Source organism: Terrapene carolina, unplaced genomic scaffold (genome assembly GCF_002925995.2).
Source record: "Terrapene carolina triunguis isolate 2854851 unplaced genomic scaffold, T_m_triunguis-2.0 Scaffold85, whole genome shotgun sequence".
Taxonomy (NCBI): Eukaryota; Metazoa; Chordata; order Testudines; family Emydidae; genus Terrapene; species Terrapene triunguis.
This window is the reverse complement of record NW_020664436.1, coordinates 34468435-34492992: the sequence shown is the minus strand read 5'-3', so window position 1 is coordinate 34492992 and position 24558 is coordinate 34468435. Positions and strand designations below refer to the sequence as shown.

The 24558-nt window shown below is 42.5% G+C and overlaps 1 protein-coding gene across 1 annotated transcript in view; it reads left to right on the top strand.

The window, feature by feature from the left end:
• The window catches only part of SYTL3 (synaptotagmin like 3), a 48691-nt gene extending 26656 nt beyond the window's left edge, over nucleotides 1-22035 (top strand). Inside the window, exons 7-15 of the mRNA XM_026649573.2 lie at nucleotides 1327-1454; nucleotides 4972-5115; nucleotides 9041-9219; nucleotides 11344-11446; nucleotides 14536-14706; nucleotides 14978-15092; nucleotides 16392-16500; nucleotides 17906-18111; nucleotides 21789-22035. Of these exons, the coding sequence (XP_026505358.1) occupies nucleotides 1327-1454; nucleotides 4972-5115; nucleotides 9041-9219; nucleotides 11344-11446; nucleotides 14536-14706; nucleotides 14978-15092; nucleotides 16392-16500; nucleotides 17906-18111; nucleotides 21789-21910 (1277 nt within the window). The 3' untranslated portion in view covers nucleotides 21911-22035. The remainder of the gene's footprint in view (nucleotides 1-1326; nucleotides 1455-4971; nucleotides 5116-9040; nucleotides 9220-11343; nucleotides 11447-14535; nucleotides 14707-14977; nucleotides 15093-16391; nucleotides 16501-17905; nucleotides 18112-21788) is intronic.
• The last annotated feature ends 2523 nt before the right edge of the window (nucleotides 22036-24558 follow it).

The window sequence follows — 24558 nt, the reverse complement described above, 5'->3', positions numbered from 1 at the left end:
ATGGCGTATGTGAAATGAGTTGCTGGTCTTGGTCTAGTTCACAGCACAATCCGCAACTGGCAATAATTGGCACCCTTACTGATTGTCTCAGCAGAGACACCAAAGAAAGAATGGATGTGAAAATTGAACTAAATTGACTTTAGAAATCCCTCCAACAATCCCATTGTTAGAGCAGTGTGGGGCAAGCCTGTGCTGGTGCTGAATCTTTTATAAACCTATTCGGCCCATTAGGTCTGTCACTCCAGCCCCTTTTATGAGTGCTGAATTCGCTATACATTAAAAAAAATCCAGCCGCATTTACTGTAGGAGACGACTGGACTGAGCCTCTTTATGAATGTGTCACCTGGCATGTTCACTGCATACACAATGCTCAATAAATGTAGGAGGATCAGTTGCTCTTAAAAGCAAAACCTATGTCACAATGGCTTTAGACGTCAGACACCCCAGAGTCCCATTGTTCTTGAGTATCTTAACAGGCTTTGTGAGTTTCCCATTGCAGCAGCCAGTGTTATACACTACAGGAGAAAGATTTATTTCCCCAGTATATATTAAACATGCGATGGCTGTTGTTCTTTTTGCACCACTTGTACTGCAATATTAACTCTTCATAAGGAGCTCTGTAAGATAGTGTTTACAACACACAGTGTGTCTGTTGCTGGGACTGCCCGTCTTTAATCTTAAGAATCATGAATATGTCCTCTCCTTCCTTCCCCTGAAATAAAGAGAAGCCCTCGTGACTGCACCCAAGGTGAAAGAAGCAAAGAAGTGTTGCACTAAAGCTCTAAGTGCACTGGCAGGTTTATTTGGCTAATTGTATACAGCCCATAAGGATTGATGCATTACCATATTTTGTTGTATTACCTATACTGCAATCTGAATTGCTTGGGAAAAGGACCTTTAATGCACCGAGACCATAATTTAGCCAGTAATTTAAGCACATGCATAAGTTTAAGCAAGTGAGCAATCCTATTGAAGTCAGTGGGGGTACTCATCCTTAAAATCATGCATGTGGCCTGAATATAAAATGTTTCCACTTTCTTCCATATTTTGTATCCATTTTAATTGACTCCCCATTTTCCTAATTTCCACTGTAGCACTCCCATAAATGATCATAATGGTATTGCATTTGTGAATTTAGGTAGGCAGAATGCAGTTACACAAAATGGGACAGGTACTTGCTTTCCCATCTGTTTCTTTTTCTCAGGAGATCAATAGTAGATCTGTAATCTAAAAGATCTGAAAGGCATAGGATTAGCTTCATAAATCTCCAGACTTGCTGACAATGTTCATTATAAATGTGTCCTTCTCTCCTTGTATTCATTTTAGAAATCTCAAAGTCCCAGAATGATATGAGGGCTGACAAAAGTCTCCTAACTACAGATTATGGGCAGGACATGGAACAGAGGAAGGAAAGGAGGAGTCAGTCTGACACTGCCATCGATATTGCAAACAGGGTATGCAATTCATTATACTTAGTCATTATCGTTTTAAGGGCTGTTTTGTGATTGGAATATGATTAGAAGACTGATGATTGTCGTGATACAGTACTGGCTTTATTAGAGCAGTGGAAGCTAGTTAAGGTTACTTTCAAATGGCCACTGGATCTCCTTCTTTTGTAACTCTTTCAATAATTCTTCTTTTTGGCTGAAATTCTCCAGCCTTAGTCTCAGCTCAAAGCGAAGGGCTGGTTTGCATGGAGCCACCTTGCTCCAACAGGGAACACCAGGAGTGCACATGGTCATAAGCTCTCTTGGGGCTGCTTGGTGCACACTCTGCACCAGCCAATAGGCTGCTCCGATTGCTCTCCCAGTCCATCTGCTAGCCCTCCTTCAGCCCCTACTGATAAAGAGGGGACTGAGCTATGGCCCTTCCACACCATTCCTGGGACTTTTTGGGCAATTTGCTGAGGAGAGAAGGTGTTGGCCATTGTGTGAACTGTTTGGGGAAGGTTTCCTGCAGCTCCTCCCTTTGCCCCTTCCCATGCACCTCCACAAGGGCCAATCACTACCCCTCAGTATTTTTGAAATGTTCGAGCAAAATCCATTCTCCTGTTTTTAAGTTGTGAGAGAGTGAAACAATGTAGTTTATCTTCTGTAAAAAGATGGTTAAGGGTTTGTTTTGTACACATCTAGCTCCCAAATGGCTGAGCTTTATAAGCTGAAACTTTCTAGGTAGCTGGGCCACACTGAGTTGCCGCAGCTATTTGAATAGCGTAGACTTCACATGCTGTGTTATTACGTGAGGTGTTTACAAAACTGCTCCTGCTTTGGGGCATGTACTTCTCAGAGCAGGGGGCAGAAAGGGACATTTCCCCCCATGTACAACGTTCTACATCGTGGTGGCTTTTCATGTTCCACTAAAACATCGGGAATTAGCTGGTGTCAGAGTCAGAATGCCAGACTTAATGTACAAGTGATCTGACCTGGTACAGCAAATCCTATGTAGTTTAGAAAATGAAGCAAATTATCTGTGGTGTTTATTTTTATAGGATGCATTGAAACTATATTATAAATATTATGGAGAATATAGATAGGTTAATCACCTCAGTGCTTCCTTTTAGTTCTGTGCCAGTTGCGTGTGACCAACCATATCCCCAGTGTTTCCTCGTCGATCTGGTTTCACTGGAAAATCATTGCTGTGTTTCACTGCACTGAGAAGCAATAAGGAAGGAGTTAGTATACTGACATCCTCTACACAGCCTAACCGTGCTTTCATTGCACATTAAACACACATCCTATTGTGTTTTATGGATGAATGAGATCTCTATAGTTTGAAATCTCCCTGTGATATGTTTGCCAAACAATATGGCTGGATTTTGTAATTGGCTATAAATGCTAAAGGTTTTAGGGTGCTAAAGTATGTCAGCACTTTATATTAAGGATATAGAAAGGCAACATTTTTCTTGATGGAGTTGTCAGAGCTCTGCTCCTGGAGATCAGGAATTTCTAATGCCCCTCTAACTGAAAAACCCAAGCCTCTGCTGAAGTTTTGGCTGATTTGGGTGAAGTTTTGGTTGATCTTCTATTTTGGATATTGCAATCTAGATTTTCTAATTCTGGTTGAAGTTTTTACTCACACCTTTTTCCCCACCCCTATTTTATGGCTCTTAGCATTCATGCTGTGATCCCTAAGTTTACTTTTAATCTCTGTGAGCTGTTGTGCCCCCCTCTTACTTTTTCCTAGCATTATCTCTAGTTCTGATCTTTGTCTTCCTTTTGATAGGGCTAGTGGCAGTGTCCATCAGTTCTTACACTTCACTGTGTAGCCTGTTTGTTATCTTTATCAAATGCCTCATCTGCTATTCCCTCTGTGGTTTCCTAGTTTCTTTTTATCTTTGTAAACCAGGTTACCACCTTTCTTTTTCCCCCCCGATCACACTGTTTGTGTTCTCTCTGCCAGAACTCTTAAAGCGATCTTAATCCGCAGTTCTACGCTGAAGAGTGACTGTCAAAATGGCACCTTCTTACTCAACAGGTCTGATCCCTATACTCAGACATGCCTCCTTACTTTGATGACATAAAGCAGTACAAATTTATTTTTACTCTTGTTAGTTTGTTCCAGTATCTTTCCAGGCATCAAAGTTAGGCTGACTGATGAAGACTGAAGCACTGAAGATAGGCACTAACACCTCAGCCTTCTTGTTGTCATCCGTTATTAGCTCTCCTTCCTCACTAAGTAGAGAACCTACACTGGCCTTCATCTTTCTCTTGCTCATAATCTATTTAAAGAACTTCTTCTTATTGCCTTTTATGTCCCTTGCTAGGTGTAACTCACTTTGTGCCTCAGCATTTCTGTTTTTGTCCCTATATATATGTGCTATTCTAACCTTAGCACTGGTATTAACATTGCCCTATCCATCATCTTTATGATTGTTTTGTATTTAGCACAGTAGAGACATATAATGGCTTGGATGGTGTGTAACCTGTTGTTCAGAATGAGGTCTGTTTTCAAATTAATCTCACCATTTTATCTTCATCAATGGCCATTTTTGTAGTTCTTTCTACTAGTAGTACAGGAAATCCCTGTGATTATTAAGGGCATGTTATCCCCTCCCTGTGTGGAAATAATTCTCACTAATGTTGTTGGTTCATTCAGGCAGGAATATTCTCACTAGTCCTTTGGTAGTAAACTCCACCAGAGTGTTTCTTCAAACAAATATTTATTCCAAAGTGATCTTTTCCTTCTTTCCTACTGCTATTTCCCCCCCATGCCCTTGAAGAAATGTGTTTCACAGACTGTATTTTCTTGGAAGAACAGAGGCTGATGGATGGGAGATCCTGAGGAATCCTACCCCATCTCTTCATTTTGCCCACACAGTCAGAATTTTCATGGGGGAGTGGAATTTAAAGATGTGCTGCTTGGAACTCCCTCATTCTGGACTATAGCAAAGTTACGGTTAAACAAACATTGAATGTTCAGCCTTTCTCTGGAGTCACAGCTAAAGTAAGACTTGTCAGTCCATCCTTGTACTGACTCCTTCAAGTTACGTTCATTCTGATCTTTCTTCACATAGATGGAGACAGGCATATGCCATATATGCTGCAACATACAATTTGTAATTTCCTGGAAGAAGAGTTCTTTTGGCAAACTGCCAGGATTTTGGGGGTCGGGGTGAAGTTGTCCTAATGAGGCCTTTTATTAATACACTGCTACAGTAATTACCTTTAATTGTAGCTACCATGTTAGCAATCATCATATGGTGGATAATGGCATGTCCACCACACAAGATTATGGGTATACTATGGACAGGGTGGAGCAGCAGTGGATCAACCAGTGTGTGTACAAATTACAATTTAGTTATAGACCTGTTCCTTGGTCAAACAGTCTCCCAAAGCAGCCACACCCATATGTAAATTGTAGGTATGGACCACATATTTATGTGGCAGAACACAGGGGGGAGGAGAGTGGGAACCACCTGGCACTTGACTTAACAAACAAATGAATGGAAGTTCAATGCTACATCTCTTACAGATAAAAAATATACCAAGCCTTCAGCAACTCATCAATGGGACACGGGACGACAATGAAGTCTTTACCAAAAGGTATTGCAAGCAGGCAGAAGACATTCCAACCAGTCCCATGAGTGACGCTGTATTCTGCGGTGGCAAAAAACATGTAAGTGTCAACGCGAGATGAAGCAGAATAGAACAGTGGTGTAAAATGGACTGAAGTGTAGGAGTTAAAAGCTTGTTCAGTATATCGTGTGTTATGGATTATGCTCAGAAATAAGAAGAGAATTCTACTTTATTTCAGATCAAGGAAAGACTGTCTGTCCTTGGCATGGTCCTTATAGCAGTGGTATAAGTTTACTGCAGCATAAATACAGCTGAATGAATGGCAGTTAGCTGAAACCTCAGGTTAACTGAAGTTTACTTAATGTCCTCTGAGGTGTGCAAATTCAGCTGCCTCATTCTCTTCACTGAGGACAGTTTATAGAAAAGGACAAAAACATTAAAGTGCAAAGGCGATCATAGTCATTAGGGATGGAAAAGCCTTTCTAAATCATTGACATTTTCTACAAAATATAGTCCCCTGACTGATGACATATCAGATACTGCACTTGATCTTAGGCAGAAGGGAGAGAAGAAAAGCAATCAGAAGTGAATGCAACAAGGGTTTTAAAGTCTATTTGATTAGCTGTTATGTTAACTGTATGTCACTGAGGGTAATGCTTTCAGTATGTTATAAATGACTTGACAGGAATTGTCAGGACACAGTGGGAATCCTAGCTGCAGTGTCTAGGCATTTCAGAGCTGGAGTTAAGAAGGAAGGAAACTAAAATGGCTCTTAGGGGCCAAACATAATTGAACCAGCCTCCTGCTTTTTAGTGACAGAACAATGAGATAATTTTACACACACTTTGCAGAGGTGTGAATAACTACACAAAATGCATGGCAGTGGACAATCAGGTCCTCGGTGTTTGCCAACAGTTCACCACACAGTTGTATCTGAGTTGCCATACAATTCCTCTTAGCATAGGTCGTAACTGTGATGCAGTTGGCAAAGTTGACTTTTGAATGACAGTCACTACTGCTCTCTGTAGAGATCTGCCTGTATTCCTCCTTTTCCTTTTCAAACATGATTATTTTCTTTGAGGGATGGGACAAGGTGCCGGAAAAAACAAATACAAACCCCATTGATATAAGGGATTTACCTAACTTGTATTTCTGACAAAATATAAATGAACATAACCCTAATAATTGCTTATAATTATACACCTCTACCTCGATATAACGCGACCCGATATAACACGAATTCTGGTATAACGCGGTAAAGCAGTGCTCCGGGGGGGCGGGGCTGCGCACTCCGGCGGATCAAAGCAAGTTCGATATAACGCGGTTTCACCTATAACGCGGTAAGATTTTTTGGCTCCCAAGGACAGCGTTCTATCGAGGTAGAGGTGTATATTCCTTCATACATGAATAGATATTTTACCTGTTGGATAAATACCCCAGCAATGATAAAACAACCATAGACCAGGGACAAAGCCTTCAGAATGGAAGAATGGACTTGGTGTCTCTCATGTTAGAAACCCTTGTGTTCATGAGTCAGACCTCTGTATCTGAGATATAGGGCTAGTTTGTGCCTGTAAGCCACAGCTCTGTGTTGGGGGGTAGTATGGAGATGTACTTGCCCCACTGCTCTGGAGAAGCTCGGAGGGGGGTTGTGCATCCTAGCATCTTTCCCACCTTGCATCCGGGTCAAGCCCATTACAACCTAGCTTGCAGTGGATTGGAGGGCAGTTGCAGGATGCATTCTGGGACTCCACTGGCTGTACTATGGACAGCCCAGTCTAAACAGTGGAATATCGCCTGCTGTCTTGTCAAAGGGGAGGCCCAGCTTTATCAAGCACCTTCGTTATGGGGGAGCTCTGTGATGCTGATCATCAATTCATCAAAATCTATCCTTTAACCTAAAGATGGTGTCGCTCCAACTCCTGCCAGCTGGGCTTGAGTACAGGAGGTCATTGTTAATTTATTATGAGGGAGGACCAAATGGAAGGGGTATTTCCTTGTTAAATGTTTCCAATGCCTGCTTTTGTCTGAGGATCTGACCCCTGCTAAAGCCACTGTACAGCCTGCTGAAAACAAGGAACACTTAATGCTATCGAACCTGAGGAGCACTGCTTGGAATAAGCATACAGCTCCTCTGAATAAATAAGAGGTTCAATGAACTAAACAGTAGGGCAGCTTTGCAAAACTGTCATTAAAATCTATCAGCTGAGGCACAAAATCTATTTGCCTTCCTTTCCTATGATGAGTGATAGTGAAAAATGAACGAGTTTTTTACTTAGCTGTCAAATAATTTACTTCCTTGTGGTGAGGGGGTGAGTAGAATTTAACAAAACTGCAACAGAGATTAACTGCTGCTCTGGCCTACATCCTGTGAGGTCAGCTGGATTACATGAGCTGTACATCAGTTCAAAATGGAACCCTAGCTCCTGTCAGGACTTCTCTTTCCGCCCTCAGGCCAAAAAAGCAATGTGTGTTACTTGGAACTTATAAGGTAGAGCAGGTGACTTCTTTGACTTCAGTCAAAGACATTGTTGTGAATTTTGAAATGGTTGCTTGGCAAGCTGCACAAATTAAAAATAACAATTGCAGAGCAGAAAGATACAATCTATTCTAAACATTAGCCTGTGTTGTTAGCTGCTCAGGCATGCAAAGTAAGAACTCCTTGGTTAACCAAGCTGGGGTGGGGGTGTAGAATGGGACGGGACTATTTTTTTCAAAAGGAGGGATGTCAAATACTGATGACATGAAGGTGTTAGTGTCAGAAGAGATTGCTGTAATAACAAGATCTTAAGGACTCACTTGCTGGTAACAGTACTTAAAAGGAAACCCTGAAGCACTCACATTAAAGCCTATCATTAAAAAAGAATGGAGAGGAGAAACCAAAACTGTCTTGAATAAATACATAGTTCAATACGTTGAGAGCTAGATTATCCCCTGCAGTTATGGGGCTGCACTGGGGCACAAAAGGGAGTAAAGCCTCCTTCTTCACTCCACCTTCAGGGCCTGTGTAAGAGCTGGCCACAAGTGCTGTCTGGGCGCTTGGGGGAGCACAGAGGCTGCACCCCAAAACCTCCCCCCCAAGGAGGGTAAAGAGTGGGCAAGGAGGAGCGGAGCCATGGGTCCACCTCCCCTATGCACTGGTACCCAGTGCTGGCTGGCTATGCAGGAAAAGTATGCTATTCCCTTTAAATATGCCACTGGGGAGCCCTAGGGAATGTTTAATAAGTGACCCTCTTTGTTTCCTACAACACTTCCTCGGGCTCTTTCTAGGGCTGTGTACTTCAGCACTGCCTGTTACTCTGGGCTGCATACGACAAACACGGTCTAGTTCAGTGATTCTCAAACATTTGTACTGGTGACCCCTTTCACATAGCAAGCCTCCGAGTGCGACCCCCCCTTATAAATTAAAAACACTTTTAAATATATTTAACACGATTATAAATGCTGGAGGCAAAGCGGGGTTTGGGGTGGAGGCTGACAGCTCGCGACCCCCCACATAATAACCTCATGACTCCCAGTTTGAGAACCCCTGGTCTAGCTGTACATTTTTAGATGTTTGGGACTTTGGCCATTGACATCAGTGAGTGCTGGTCAGTCCAGTATCCATATTGTTCCTATCACATGCTTTTTAAAAAATCCTCTTTTTGGTCACATACTAATTTTTGTGGGAGTCAACTTCCAGATAGAGATATGGTCTCATACAGTGAGTGCCTATAGGATAGTTATGCTCAGTCATATATGGAGGACAGAGGAAGACACTGCCCTTACCTCATGAAGCTTACTATATAAAGATGGTTAATTCTTTATAGAAAAATGAAGAACTAGTAGAATTTCAACAGTAGTTATTATTTAAGGCCTAGTATGGATAGTGAAGAAATAGCTTTATGCACGTATTGTGTTGGTTTTGAGTTGTTTGCTATGACTTTAGCAGTCAGTTTGGTGCAAAGATATTAAGATTGAGGGAGAAAAACTATTTTATCTTATTGGATTTGGACTCACTTTTTTTAATCCTGGTCTTTTCTTAGGGCAGTTTATATAGCATTAACAGCACTTGCACCGAGGCTGGCAATTTTGACATGGTTAATGTCACAGGAGAAATAGAGTTTGCCATCAGATATGTCTTTAAAGCCTGCACTTTAGAAGTCTGCATCAAGGCCTGCAAGAACCTGGCTTACGGAGAAGAGAAGAAGAAAAAGTGTAACCCGTAAGTGTTTTGGTGTCAAAAGAAAAAGCCAAAAACAAGGTGTTTAGTTTTTCAAGATACACACGTGTGTGTGTCCGACTTGCCACTGTGTACTATACACATATCAATTTATACAGAGGCCCAGATGTCAGACCATTAGCACTTGAGTTGTGCCTGCAAAAAATGCCTGTACACTCATTGTCTAGTGGTTCCAGCATGAGACAGAAAGTTGGGAGATCTATGTTCTATTCCCGACTGACTCACTGCATGACACTGGGCAAGTTATTTAACACGTCTGTGTTTGTTGTCTTCAGCTATAAAATGAGACTACAAATCTCTGCTTTTGTAAAATGCTAGGACAGCTAATGATAAAATATAATATAAATATTACCTGTGCAAAAAGTACCCATTTCTGTGTATGAAAGATGCCTGTGTGTTTTTTGTTTGCAATGTAGGTGCTAATGTTGGAACATTTAACCCAGTATCTCCTCTCTGGTTATTGTTTTATGAATGATTCTCTCTGTCTTTCCATGGCAGAAGTCATTCATGGAAATTCATCGGGCAGAATGTCCAGCTGTATGGTTAGTGCTTGACCCTGCTGTAATACATTGTTTGAGTGCATTTGGATCAGCTGGGCCAACACTAAGCATGCTGGAATTCCAGAGTTATGCTTAGATTCTACCAGGAAGAATTTGGCATTGAGTCTTTTGCAGAGGAGGATCATAAAACTGAACCCTAATAAAAGGATCCTTGTTGGGATGCCAGCTAATACAGTTAGGGAATATTTAATAAGTGACTGAATAACCCTTGAGTTTCCTGGTGGCGTAGCCAGCATTCAAATCACCAAAAATCTGAGAGCGTGGTGTGGGAAGTTCCATGTAGTAGTGAACATTACATTCTGTATTTGGTGTAGAGAGTGCTGACTCTCAGCCAGTAGGAAAAAGTACAGGCATTGTTTACAGTTAGAACACTTGACACAGAAGTTGGCTGGGGTAGGTGTTGTTTCCAACACTTATGCTAGCAAACTGTCAAAACTGTCAGCTTGTTGGCTGGTTTGAGCTATGGCTGGTTGGTTTGCATGACTCCCTGTTGCTGAAAAGGCTTTTAAAATACACACAGTACAAAGGGGCTTGGGAAGCACAGGGAAGCAGTGCATTGCTGCTGAAAGCTACAACTGATCTTCAGTTTCCCCAGAATTTAACCCAGACTGGTTTAACAGTTATATACTGTTATAAATTAAAAATAAAATACTACATTTTTAAAGAATGTTCTGGTAGAATTTGTCTCCTTCACCACAGGCCCTACGAGCAGATAATGGGCATCCATAATGCCATCGATCACCTTTGGCTCTGGATTCATACTCCATGGTGTAGACCATTGTCTGTCCATAGAATTCTCATTCAGAGAGAATATTGCTTAACATGAGTTATTTATGTGACAGGGACCCTATCAAATTCAGGTTCCATTTTGGTCAATTTCACTGTTATAGGATTTTTAAATTGTCAATTTCTAGAGTTTCAGATATTTACATCTGAAATTTCATGATGTTATAACCATGGCGGTCCCGACCCAAAAGAGGGTTGTGGTGATGGTCGCAAGGCTATTGTAGGGGGGTTGCAGAATTGCCATCCTTACTTCTGCATTGCTTCTGATGGAGGCGCTGCCTTCAGAGTTGAGCAGTGGGCAGTGCAGACATGAGAGTCGCATGGTATGGGAGGTGATCATCATTTTTTTGGGTGCGGGCAGAGCCGGCCTTATGGGTGGATGACCAACCAGGGTCCTGTGGTCAGGGTGGCGCTGTCATCCCCCCACCCCATAGCCAGCCCAAGGCCCCTTTAGCAGAGACCAACGATTGAGAGGTCATGGAAACTGACCTGCCCTCTAACTCTTAGAGATGATCAGGGTAGGATTGAAACACATCAACTGGACAGTATGTGAGGAACACTGCACTGTATCTGTCCATTCTGTTGATAAATAGAGGTTGTCAGGCACCATTAACCAGCACTGAATATACCCTGGAAAAATTCAGAATGTGCCAAGGATTAGACAGTGGGGAACATGCTGCTTTATTTCCTTCCCTTTCTTTCTCAGTTTGAACTGTCCTAAATTTTGCTCTCTCCCCCCAACCCTCTCTCTAATTGCAAGGTATGCAAAGACTTATTTGCTTCCTGATAAATCTTCTCGGAGTAAACGGAAGACAGCTGTTAAAAAGAACACAGTGGATCCGGCATTCCATGAAACTTTAAAGGTGACTTGTAAACATTTTTGACCTGGAAAGATCTCTCACTTGCAGAGCAAAGTCTCCACTTCTAGTGTCCAATCCTACAAGCTCTCTGTGAGCAGAACTCCCTTTGACTTTGAGAGCCCTGTGTAAGGGCTTTTAGAATTGTGCCACACCCTTCAATTCTAGGGGTCAAAGTAAACCTAACCATTAACTAATGATGGATGCCAATCAGAATAAAAGCAGCCTCTTGTACATTTCTGTACAGCTCTATTAATAAGTTGCAAGCTGGCAGAAAAAAGGAACATCTGGCTTTGTCCATAGAAAACATAAAGTTGACTGAATTCTGTTGCAGTTTCTGGCTAAAGAGATCGGAAATATGGTAAAAGGAAACTCTCATATCTTTTTATGGTTACATAGACTAATTGTGTATATTACAAAGGAAAATTAGTACTTTGTACTGTTATCTGTTTGAACTGACAGCTCTTTTGTGAATGTCAAAGGGAGTGTCTCTTTGCAATTTGCTACATGAATCATGGCTATTCCATTAATTCCTATTCTGCTCAAAGGAGCGATAGATCCTATGTGTTAGTTTCCTCCTTTTTCTTCCCCAACACAATTGATGTCTCATTCATCAGTGTTTGGACTTGTTCATTTACAACACATTAATCATCACAGTAGAGAGTAAGAGTGGCTGTAATTTTTCATTTTCAAAGTGCTTTACAGCATTATTTCATGAATCCTTACAGCACCTCTGTGCAGTCCATAAGTGTTGTTATCCCAATTTGACTGAGGGGGAAGCTGAGTTTGAATGACTTGCTAAGGCTGCAGTGAGTTACTGACAGAGCTGGGATTAGAACTCAGCTGTTCTTACCTCCCATCCTGTATAAGGCCATTATGTGTAACTGAGGGATTGCAATGATGTGCAAGGTAGTAAGGGCCCCAATGGAATCTGATGATGTCATTTGCATGGGAGGGGAAAGATTAATGCCCAGACTCCTCTACTCTAATAAAGCTGTAGTGTTTGCTCCTCCCCTGAGTCCACAGAACCAGCAGGGGTGTGGAGTGGGTGATGGTGGGGGAGGATCTCAAAAGGAGAGGAAAGCCCCAGATTTGGACTCTGAAGTCCCAGATTCTGGCTAGCTTTGCAGAAGAACTCCTGCTCTATGCTTCTCTGCCGGATGCCCCCTTTCGTGGCAGTATGGCACAGCTAGTGCCCCTTGTCTGCTGGCAGAGCTGTGCAGAGGAGAGTCACTGAGGGTGCAGCAGGCGTTAATGCTACCTAAGGCTTTTCCTACAGATCAACCACAATTTTGGGGTGTCTTCTCCCTTCACGGCTTGCCATGCCAGCTTTGGGCCTCTGAGATGTTTTGCAGAGGAGGGCAAAGATAGTTATGTGGAGTGGAGAAGTGTCCAGCATAGCTACTTCCCTTTCTGCGTGGCTCCACTGTGACTTTTTGCACAGATTTATTCCCCTCCACACTGCAAAGTGAGAGAAGGGGGTGAAGCACATGGGCCATTATTGCTAATTATTGTTGTACAATTACAGAGTAAAATAGGATAGGGTCTTGCTCAGTCTGCAGTGGAGAATAACAGGATGGGAATGGGAAATATTCTAAACTGTGTGAGGGAACCATGAGTCAATATGTTATCTTCAAGTCCTTCTGCATGACATGAGATGCAGAAATCAGATTCTGGGCCCAATCCTGCAGCCATTACTCAGCCAAAACTCCCACTGAAGCTCCCTACAAGGACAAGCTCCATGACTACAGCATGTTCACTCTACTCCTGTACGTGTACTTAGAGTACTTTTCATAAACCTGTTTCATTTAAACATGTGAGTGAACAGTCCAGTAGTTCCTGTTATAAGGAACAGGTCAGTGTGTTTTGGCACAATCTGTTTCCAGGAAAGATTCAGGGCTGTGTTACCACTGAGAATTGGCTCACTTCTAACACAGTGCGCAGGTGGCAGAGAGAGGCATTACGGCTCTGGCAGTGTATCAGCCCTTTCACTTTCTCAAACACCATCCAATCCATAAATCTAAATAGCCCAGGTAATTTCCAATTGGTGGCCTCTATTGTGCTCTTGCTTCTTCAAGATGTGTGCAGTCATACAGGAGACATTGTCCTTTGGGGGGAGGGATAGCTCAGTGGTTTGAGCATTGGCCTGCTAAACCCAGGGTTGTGAGTTCAATCCTTGAGGGGGCCACTTAGGGATCTGGGGTAAAATCAGTACTTGGTCCTGCTAGTGAAGGCAGGGGGCTGGACTCAATGACCTTTCAAGGTCCCTTCCAGTTCTAGGAGTTAGGATATCTTTATTTATTTATTACATCTTAAAAGGAGGCCAGAAAACAGGCTTTGGACCCAAACTTAGATTTGATAACATAAAAAGGGTTTTTTTACAGAATGTAATGGGCCTAAATCTCATTTATACTGGGGCCCCTTTACTCTGCTCTGGCCCTCTAAAGGGACTTAAAGCAGCAGTAAATTACAGTTACCCCGCTTTATGTGGCCAGAGCAGTGCAAAGAGGACGTCGAGTAAATGAAGATTAGGCCCACTGTGAAGAGAACTGTTTTCGTGATTCTTAAACATAATTCAATTCAAAAGTTATTTTTCTTCACTTTAAATATTAGTCTGCACGGTGCTGCCGACCCAAGCACAACTGCATTATGCTAGTGCTGGAGAACTAGAACGTGACATTGGCCTGTCCAATATTGCTGTCTCAGCTGAGTGAGGTGCAAAAAGTAAGCAAAGAACAAAGAGCTTGAAAAGTTATTTAGATTCTTAAATTCAGGTTATTCATCTAAGGTGTTAGCAGCACAGGTAATGACATAGGTGGTCCTGTTTTATTTTTGTAATGTTAAAAGTGAGTGAATACAATGTTTTAGAAGTGAGGGGCCATTACACTGGCTAGAGACAAGCATAGTGTGGGCAGACAATATGCAGATTTCCCAGTCCCAGCTGAGATAACACTGCTCAATCTAGATCTCCATGCCTTCAGCAAGTCCATTCTTGGGCTTCCTTTGAGCGGAGACCGGTGATTGTGTTGTGATTGGGTCTTGTTTGTGCATATGTGCTTTCATTAATCCTGTACTGCTATTTATCTTTTTTCTAGTATAAGATTGAATACTCCCAGCTGGAAACACGACAGCTTCAAATATCTGTGTGGCACTCAGAAACACTCAAGCGAAGGGTGTTCCTTGGAGAAGTGGTTGTTCCATTGGCGTCTTGGAATTTTGAAGACAATTCAACACAGTCATTCAATTGGTACCAGCTTAAAGTGAAGGTGACTCCTAGACTTTAGGTTATCATTATCATTTTTAATTTTCCAAAAGAATTGTGTTTTAAAAAAATAGCATATAGTGAAAGCTGTATCAGGGCCCACCCTTACTAGATCATAGAGAGGAAGGATGAAATTTTGATGTAGCAGGCCAGTCCTGCCATACCAGCATATGGGCGGGAATGTTCCAGATATAGGTGAAAAATGAGAATGAGGAGAAGGGGAGGTGGTATAGGATGATCATAATAATACAGACTTTGTGTCTCTCTCTTTTCAGTCTGAAAAGCCTGAAGACAACCTGGTTCAGTACAATGGAGAACTCCTGGTGTGTGCAAAACTGATCTTACCATCCCAGTCTAAAAAATGCCAGTATGAAGAGCAGATGAGAGGAGGTACAAAGTATTTCAGCCTTGTATGAATTACTCTGGCTATGAAAACATGGAGACAGACAAAGTATTTGTGTGTGCATCTGGGTATAAACACTGCCTGCATAGGGGCTTATTTCTGCTTGACTAAATAGTCCCTGCATATTGTGGCACGTATTGTGTTGTGATTATATCAATGGTTTAGAAACCTTTTAAGGTAAAACAAAAACTTGGTAAAATTATTTGAATTCCAGATTTGTCAGTCTCACATTTTCTCCTTTTCACACCAAAAAAGCAGGTATAAATGTGCTTATTAAAGTGGCGTTGGCATAGTGCACTCAGATGCTCTTGAAGTTGGCTTGTGCCCTCAGACCTCTGCCAGTGCACCTCATTCCTGAGCTGTAGCAGGCCAGTTATTCCACCCCAGGACCCCTCTGGAGTTAGAGACTCAGTTTTGGTAAATCAGATGATGGGGAAATGTCTGCTAGGCACAAGCACTGCACTCTTCAGACTGTTTTTGTTCCTCAGTGGAGTTAAGTTTAACTTTTCATTCTAACTGGGATTCAGTTTCTGTAAATGCTGCAGTCACTGCTGAAGGAAGGAAAAACTGTAGCGGGTCGATGATTAGGACAGCTTCATATTCTTTTGCTCGCTGGATAATAGTAAGCACTGCAGGGCAGAGCTCCAGAGGTGGCTACATTGGCTGTTGTTAGCCTCCTACAGCAGATCTCCTAGACATAGAGGTAGGAAGGAAATAGTGGAAAGATCAAGTCAGTTGTTAGTTTTATTTCTTTCTGTCCCTTGGATCCCCATCTCCTCTCCCTGTATCCCAGTCACCATTCCCTTCTTGGTTCAATCCTCCTCCTCCCTCATGCTGTCTGTTCCCTCTCTCCTTTCTATACTCACCTGTGTGTTCCTCCTCTGTCAAACACACACACACACACACACGCACACGCAAGGTGCATCATGTTGTGGGTTGTGCCAACTGTCCCTGCTGCTGGTTCTGCCTCAGAGTGGATTGCTCCCTTGATCTCTGCAGGTGCATTGGGGGCTTGGTCTTTGAACAGACTCTGCCTGGTAAAGCTTCCTCATCATCATGCCACTGATTTTCCTCCCTCCCTTCATTTTTTGAAATCACATACTGTAAAAGTGTTTTCAAACCTTTCCTGTTGTCTAAAATATCTCTGCAGTTCAGCAAACACGCTGCACTTCCTCACTTCAGGGCAACAGTGTTTAGTAACTTTCCTTCCTTCCCTTAGCCCTGTGTTAACTAGCCAACCATTTACACACACTGGTCGCTAATTATAAGCAATGTTTCTGTTTTAGGGATAAAAGACCAAGCACGTGCGGATGGCCAGCTTCACCTTGTGGTGCTTGGAGCCAAGAACTTGCCTGTGATGAGAAGTGGTGGCACTTTGAACTCATTTGTTAAAGGGTATGTTTTTGAGATTTAACACTTCAGATTTAGAATCTTTTAAAACCATCACCCACTTCTGCATGGAGCTAAACATTAGCTTAACACATACCAGGGAGTAGATCTTCATTACACCTGAGTATGAAGCCAGATTGTGGAGTCCTTTCTTGTGATGATGAGCATTTACCCAAGTAGCTCCTGAGGTTGCAGCACTCACCAGCGTAAGTAAAGGGGCCACAATCTGACCCTTAGGCCCTGTTCAGACAGATTTAGGATTTGTGGCAACTCCACCAGTTATTGAGATTTAATCTCTGCTTTGAATACTGAGGTTTCACAGTTGCAAAAGTGTTTAAATGTCAAGTTCTGAAGCAGTAAAAGGAAAACACTTAGGAAATGTGATTATAAACAACAAGGGAGGAGAGCCACTCCTGTCTTCTTAATTCATGCTTTGAGCTGTGCTGTTGCAAAGTGAATTATGGCATTATACTCACTGGGAGAGGAAACCTATTATCCTACTCATTCTAGGCATTTCAGAAGAGTTCTTTTAGTACTATGACTAGGTCAGAATGTTTGGAACTGATGTAGGTGACAAGTACACATATCTGTTGGAGACCACCCCCATCCTGCCTTTGTCACGGTGATTAGGAAGGGTGCATTCGGTGAAAGCTGTCACTTAGTTTTGTATGTGAAACCCTATTATGTTCAGTCGGCATATCACAGAAACACGTACCCCATGCACACTCAGCTTTGCTGTCATTTTGTATTACCTTCCTAACACGTTCTCGCTGTGCAAGCTCAGATGGAGCTAATCACATTTCCTGCTCCATCACTTCAGGGGTCAGGAAGGAATTTTTCTCCCATGTGCAGCATTGCAGAGTTAGCACTATGGGCTCATTTTACCTTCCTACAATCAAGCATCGTACACAGCAGGAGGCAGGATACTGGATACCTGTAGTGAGGGTATGTCTCGTACCTGATAAGAGCACCTTACCAGAGGTGGAATGGTCTCTTTAGTTTTGTGAGTGAGAGAAACGCTGCTCTTAGGCAGGCATTGCTGGATGGGCTGGGGGAGCAGCTGCTGTTGGGAAGCAAAGGCTGCTACAGTGGTCCCTAACAATTGGATCAGCAAGCAGAGCCAAAGGAGCTCATTCTTACTCCCCATACAGGTTAATGGGAATAGACCCACTGGCTTCAATGGGAGGAGGATCAAGCCTACGATTTGAAAGAAAAAGTGGTGTTAATATACTACCATTTCACACTTATGCCTCACTTTACTAGTCAAAGCATTCCAATGAGAAGTTTCCTATCTTATTAGACTAAATGCTTCCCCCCCCGACTGTGAGATACACTTAGAGATGAGGTGGGTGAGGTAATATCTTTTAGGTCAGTGACCTCACCCAACATCTATTTTATTCCTTTTTGGAAGTTGTCTCACTCTCCCGGACCAACGTGAGATAAGACAGAAGTCTCCTGTCCTGAAGAAAGAAGCCTGTCCTCAGTGGAAGCACCTGTTTGTCTTTGACGGCGTGACCCCATCTCAGCTACGGCAATCTTGTCTGGACTTGGCCGTCTGGGACCAGGCATCTTTTGGCTCAAATGACCGGTTCCTGGGGGGAGCCAGGCTTAGCACAAGTAAGTCTTTTATCATTAAAAAATTGAAGACAAAAGAAACACTCCAATACTCATTTTACATAACAATAACAATAATAATAATTTACAATGCAGTAGCAGTTAGAGCCCCACTCAGGACTGGTGCTATGCAAACACACACACACAAACACCCCTTGGCCTGAAGCACTTACAGTCTTAGGCCTTGATCCTGCAAATATTTATGCACATACTTCACTTTATGCCTGTGAAAAGTGCCACTTAAGTCAATGGGGCTCCATGTGGGCACAGAGGTCTGCTAACTAGGGGCAGGATTTGGGATCAAGGCCTAAGAACACAGACAGCAGACCTATGAAAGGCAGGGGCAGCCACTTGCATATACAAGTGTGATTTTAAAAATAATTACAAATAAGTAAAGTAGGTGCCAGCTCTCTTCATCTGCCTCTCATTCTGTCCAGTCTTAATTGGCTATTTTCTTACAGATTCATGATAGAGCTAGGTGTGGAGGACAAGTTTGAAGAAAGAAGGGGGAGTGGTCCCAATCTTGCAAGCACTTATGCCTTTAACTTTTCACATGTGAGTTAGTCCCATTCAATAGAACAGGTGTAAACTTAAGCATGTGCACATAAGTGTTTGCCCAGTTGGGGCCTTACTGGTAACTTCTGCATAATTTATCTTAGAAGAGGCAAGGGTAGAACTCTGTTCTTCTTTAACATTTCAGAAAGCTCTGTTTGAGCTCTCTTGCTGTAGTTATTAACCTCTGCCTGGACTGCCCCAGGTAGCTTGTGGGGCCCTAATTTCATATGCACCCATTGTCAAACTCTCACCTGCTGTCCAGCATGTGACCACACCCACTAGCCCAACCAGTTGTTGCTTGTCAAATCACCCTATTCTGGAACTGACTCACTGGAGCCCCTTGTTGCTGCTTTGGCGTCAGCCATTGTCCATCAGGTGACATTACTGCAGTCGTGCTTTCTAGCTTGTTTACCAAAGAACGGGGCTGAGAATTCCTTTGAACCACTCCCTACTTGGCGTTGCTGTCTGACTGCTTTAGCTCCTGCCAGGCTTTCCCACAACCATCCCGCCTTTGACATGACCACAGACCAAGTCAACCCCTAACGTTTTACAGCTTGGCTAATTAATGCTTTAAAACCAATGCCCACCCAGTTAACAGAACTCAAAGCTTCACAACACCGCACTCACTTCTGGTTACCAGAGGCCTAGCAAGGACCCCCTGCTAGTTGCATCACTTAGGAAATTCTGCAACTGCTTCATTTACATTTTAAAATGGAGAGATTTATTGCATTAAATCTGAATGTGATTAATAAATGCTGTCTGTACATAGCCCCAGGGTTTATATGGGTATTTGTTTTTCTGTCCCCATTTTTGTTCAAGCTGCTGCAGAGTTTTGCAATATAGCTGCTGCATGAAAGTTGTTGGGGGTGGGGAATAGCTGGAAATTTTGGTGGCTTGGTTGAGGGAAATTGGAGGGTCAGGCCCCCAGGAAGGCAAGGGCCATGGTTTGGTTTTGTGGCAGATTCCCTTAAAATAACTGGCAGAGAAATGATTAAGTGGCCAGATTTAAATCCTCATCAGTAGGCTTCAGAGTTCAACTTGCTGACACAATGTGAAAACTTCCCATTTAGCTCAAGGGAGTGAGCAGCATTTCAGGCTCGCTGCCAGCTCAGGCAGGCAGCCCTACACCAGTTTATATTCATATTTTTAAGTTTTTCTTAACTACCAAGGCTCCAAACATCTCTTTATTGAATGAAATCTTAGCTTCTGGGGCAAGGGGCAGGTGCTGGTGCTGCAGCGAATTCCTCAGGGGCAACTGGACAGTTTTCTAAAGGTTAATATAGGCCCAAGTCGTAGTGTTAGCATTGGCTAACCTAGCTTTTATCATCTTGCCTGCCAGCCTTAATGATAAGTAAGCCTCTGTCATATATGCTCTCTCTCTTTCCACCTAGCTAGGCCCTTTGAATAACCTTGCTATGCGCCTCTGCTCCACTGCAGTCAAAGGTGCCTCAAGTTCACCTACTTCGACTTTTCCTATGGGGATGAGTTCATCTGGCAAAGGCTCAGCCTCATTGGCTTTGTTCAGTGAGCTCTAGGGTATGTCTACGGGGCAGCTAGGAATGGGCTTCCTAGCACAGCAAGGCAAACAAAGACTTGCTCTGCTCCAGCTAAGGTGCTAAAAATTGTAGAGGGGCTGGGGTGGTGTATGTAGCAGGCTTGGGCCAGTCATGTGAGCACATACCTAAGGGTTGGGCAGGTTTGGACGCGGGTGACTAGCTTGAGCTGCGGCACATGCAACCACACCCACATTGCTAGTTGTAGTGTGCTGGCTTGAGCAGAACTAGCACATGGCTGTCTACCCATGCTGCAAAGCACACCTCCAGCTGCTGTGTAGCCACACCTGTAAGTCTTGTTTGCCCATCTGCCAGACACGCTGTGCAAGCTGAAAAACAGTTAATCTGCTCAACTGCTTTTCTGTGCATCTCACACAGCTGCTGTATTTCCATTTTGTCACCAAATACAGCACCAGCATGCGACTGAGTGTAAGTTCACTCCAATGCAGAGTAGTGGAGGCCTGCTCTCAGAGCACCACTCAGAGCAATTGTACCAAAAGGGTCTCATGCTTTGAAGTAGATTTTAAGACAAGAGACCGGTGATTCTTCTGCTAAGGAATAGGACAGTGCAATATAATTCTCTAGCCATGGAATTTGTTGCAGAAGGCACCTCTTCCTTTAAAACTGATCTGTAAGCTTCATGGTTAAAAATATGAGCTGCATGTAAGCCAATGCCTGCTCTCCTAACTTAACAGCTCCATCGCTGAGTCGGGGACTCTGAAAATAAGTGACAGTACATATCCATTCCTAATTATTTCACTGCTGATTATTTTAGCAGAAGCACCTAGGTAGAGTACTTATTCTAATCTGCCTTCCTGGGTACCAGAAGCTCAAACACCCTAGCTCAGTGGTTCTCAACCAGGGGTACACAAAGGTCTTCCCAAGGCTACATTGTCATCTAGATATTTGCCTACTTTTACAACAGGCTACGTAAAAAGCACTAGCAAAGTCAGTACAAACAAATTTCGGACAATTACTTGTTTATACTTCTCTATATAGTATACGCCAAAATGTAGGTACAATATTTATGTTCCAATTGATTTATAATTATATGGTAAAAATGAGAAAGTAAGCAATTTTTCAGTAAGTGTGCTGTGACAGTATCTTTGATTTTGTAAGCAAGTTTTTAAGTGAGGTGAAACTTGGGGTATGCAAGACAGACTCTTGAAAGAGGTACAGTAGTCAGGAAAGGTTGACAGCCACTGCCCTAGCCTGCTTCCTCACCGACAGTTTCTGTGATACAGTAGAGTGCTACAATCAGATAAATTGTTTAATAAACCCAACCATGGCTGTGCTGATTTTAATTTCCCATATTTATATCAATATACTTCTGTTTAAATGGAGCCGCCGCAGCAATCAGGGTCCTGAATGCAGAATTTAAATCCAGATTGCTGCAGAATACATAGTGTCTTCACTGTACTGAATTAAATAGTTTGACACTCGTGGATCTAAGGATGGCGTTACATAATGAGACAAAGCATTAGAAGAAATAATGGAGAACAGAGATTCTATGTTAGGGCAGAAATGCTCATGTACACCTAGCCTTACCCTTTTGTTTCAACTTTCCTGTAGAAGAACCAGCTGGCACCTGGGATTCAGACCCCCAATCAAAACGTCAGTGGCAGAAAATACTCAGCAGCCCAAACACTTGGATAGATATTACACTTACGCTGCATTCAAATACGGACACTTAAGTCCTAATAGCACCCTTGTGACAAGCATATCTTCCACGTGTGAGCAGTTGGAAAGGAAAGTATTGCCCAAGCATTGTACTCAAGGTTAAGCACCACGGCATGCTCTCTGGTCATTTCTACCTTCTGGAAAGAAACATATCCTTTGAAAAGAGCTCTCCACACCTAAGCCACTTGTATCTATACGTAAAACAGAACTGTGTAATTAGAATCATTACAAAACTAATAAAATATTAAACTGTTACACTCCAGGAGCATTTAATTAAAAAAATCCTGTGGGTGATTTTTCATCATGAGCAGCTCTGGTAAGACATTTATCAGTGGCAGCCAGCTCAAATGTGGTTTGGGGATTAAATGATGCATTGTTATAATATTACAAAAGGAGAAGCAATAGTTGCTGAGTTGCTTCAACACTTGATGCCAAAAATGTTACTATGGTCAAAGGCCATCTGTTTGAGTACAGGTGAAACTTCTTCACATTGCCTTAGGAAACCATGACACCTGAAGCATTGATGGATTCTGGCTTGCAAGTTGTTTTCAGTACAGTTACCAAAAGAAAAGCAAAAAGATGTCAAGAAGGAGACTGCTGGAGGGAGAGAGCATAAGGTATCCTTCCAGATGTTAGTCACTTTGATATCTTGGGACTGCAAGAGAGTTTGGCACTCAGTACAGAAAGGACAATGGGATATGCATGTTAAGGGAGTCTGACTCAAGACCAAATATTCTAGAGCAGAGATTTAGTTTTTCCCCCATAGTGTGGCCATGTTTTAATAAAGATGGGGTCATTAACAACTGCCCATCCTTGTAGCAACTACAGCAGTAGCTAACAAGAAGGAAAGCACACTATCTTTTAATGCAAGTTAGCTGGCGGGCAGCCAGCTCTCTGCAGACCACCAGCAAGCAATCTGTGGAATACTGATGGTCCATGGATCACTGTTTGGAAACACCTGCTCCAGGCTATGGGAATGTGGGGTGGAGGTTTGTAAATGGTGTGGGGGTTGCTGTTAGTTACTTTCTTGTCTCCCCAACGACAGAGCTCTTAGCCCCAGAGGCTGGGAAGTGCTCGAAGCTGTAGAGCCAGTTCAGGAGGGCTGCAGAATGTCACTTCTATCACAGAGCCACGCTCTGGGGCATGCTGAGAAGCTGCCCTAAGACTGGACAAAGGCAGCTGCAGGAGGGGAGTGAGCATGCTGTTAGTGATGCAGCAATTTTCTTGCTCTCAGCAAATGGGGTGCTCCTCACAACCCACTCCTGATTGAGTGGCAGCACACTGGAGAACTCATAGGTCAGCCTTTTGGCCAAAGCCTTGTCTGCCTTTGGTTACATGTCTTCATCTGAAGTGGTGCAAATTTTGTAAGTACCAGTGGGAGGCTTAGACAGGTGAGGCTCTTGTGGCTGAAGTCATCTTTACTGCTGTGTTAGCCTCAGCAAGTCTGACTGCAGAAAGCAAGCCTACAAATAGCAATTTGGTGTGTGAAGTTTTCCCAGTGTAGAGGCAGTCTAAGATCAAGAAAAGTACCAGTTTCCTGGAGGATGCATCTTCTCTGAAGTGGGGAGAATGCTCTATCTGAAAGGTCTCATCCCTTTCACCCCTGCCCCCCGATCACAGATTACTGCAAAAAGCAGTTGTCTTCCTCTTCCCACACCCTCACTAAAAGAGAAAGTGTTTTTCTCCAAGGACATTTCACTGTGAAGCCGCAAATGTAAGAGTTCATATTTCCAAAGTGAGAAATGTAGAGCTGCACTGTAGTTTTAGCATACATACAGCACTGCTCTGCTGGGATTAAACACCCCACACAACACAAAACACAACTTCAAATCCTTTGTTATCTTGCAGATCTTTTATTCATATTCATGTGTTGTGAAAAACCCACAACACCTTGATATAAAGGTTTAACGTTAACAGTATAAAGCAGCATTGGAGTTGTAAATGGAGGAGCAGAACCAACACACTGACATTCTAACAAATTTTCAAAGATGGGGGTGGAGGTAACAGGAAGTCTACAAATGCTCTTTTCATGGACAGAATAAGAGGGGGATATAAACAAACAATCCCTTCATAGTTGGAGTCTGAAATATTATTAAATCAAATATTTAAAAAAATTAGAAAATTTGTTAGAAAAAATAGGTGCAGTAAGATTGTATATACTGAATCGTGCATATAACAATTTTATTTGAAGTAAAAAAATCATTTTACAAATAATGTTTTATAGCAAGTAATCAGTTTTACACTGCTTCTGTAGCACAGACAGCATATTGTTTAGGCAAAATTTTTTACATATGCAATTTATTTTAATACTAAATCTGAAAAAGGTAACAAAATATACAGAGCAAAAACTTTCCCCCTTTTTAAACTAGTGTTACAATCCATATTTATCACTTATATTTATATATAAATACTACACTACAGCTGATCATTAATTAAGATGGAGTATATAACACATCAACAAGTGTATGAGTCCAACAGAATATTTGCCTACCTATGCAAGGAGGGTATCAAAGAGTGTTCCTATACTGCATTTCGTCTGAGTGATCACTGCAGGAATTTCTCCAGTTGAATAGAGCAACAAAAAAGACCCCTCACACTTATCGTACGTAGAAATAACAGATTTCCAGATGGTTGCTGGTACCATTTTGTAAAATTATAAACA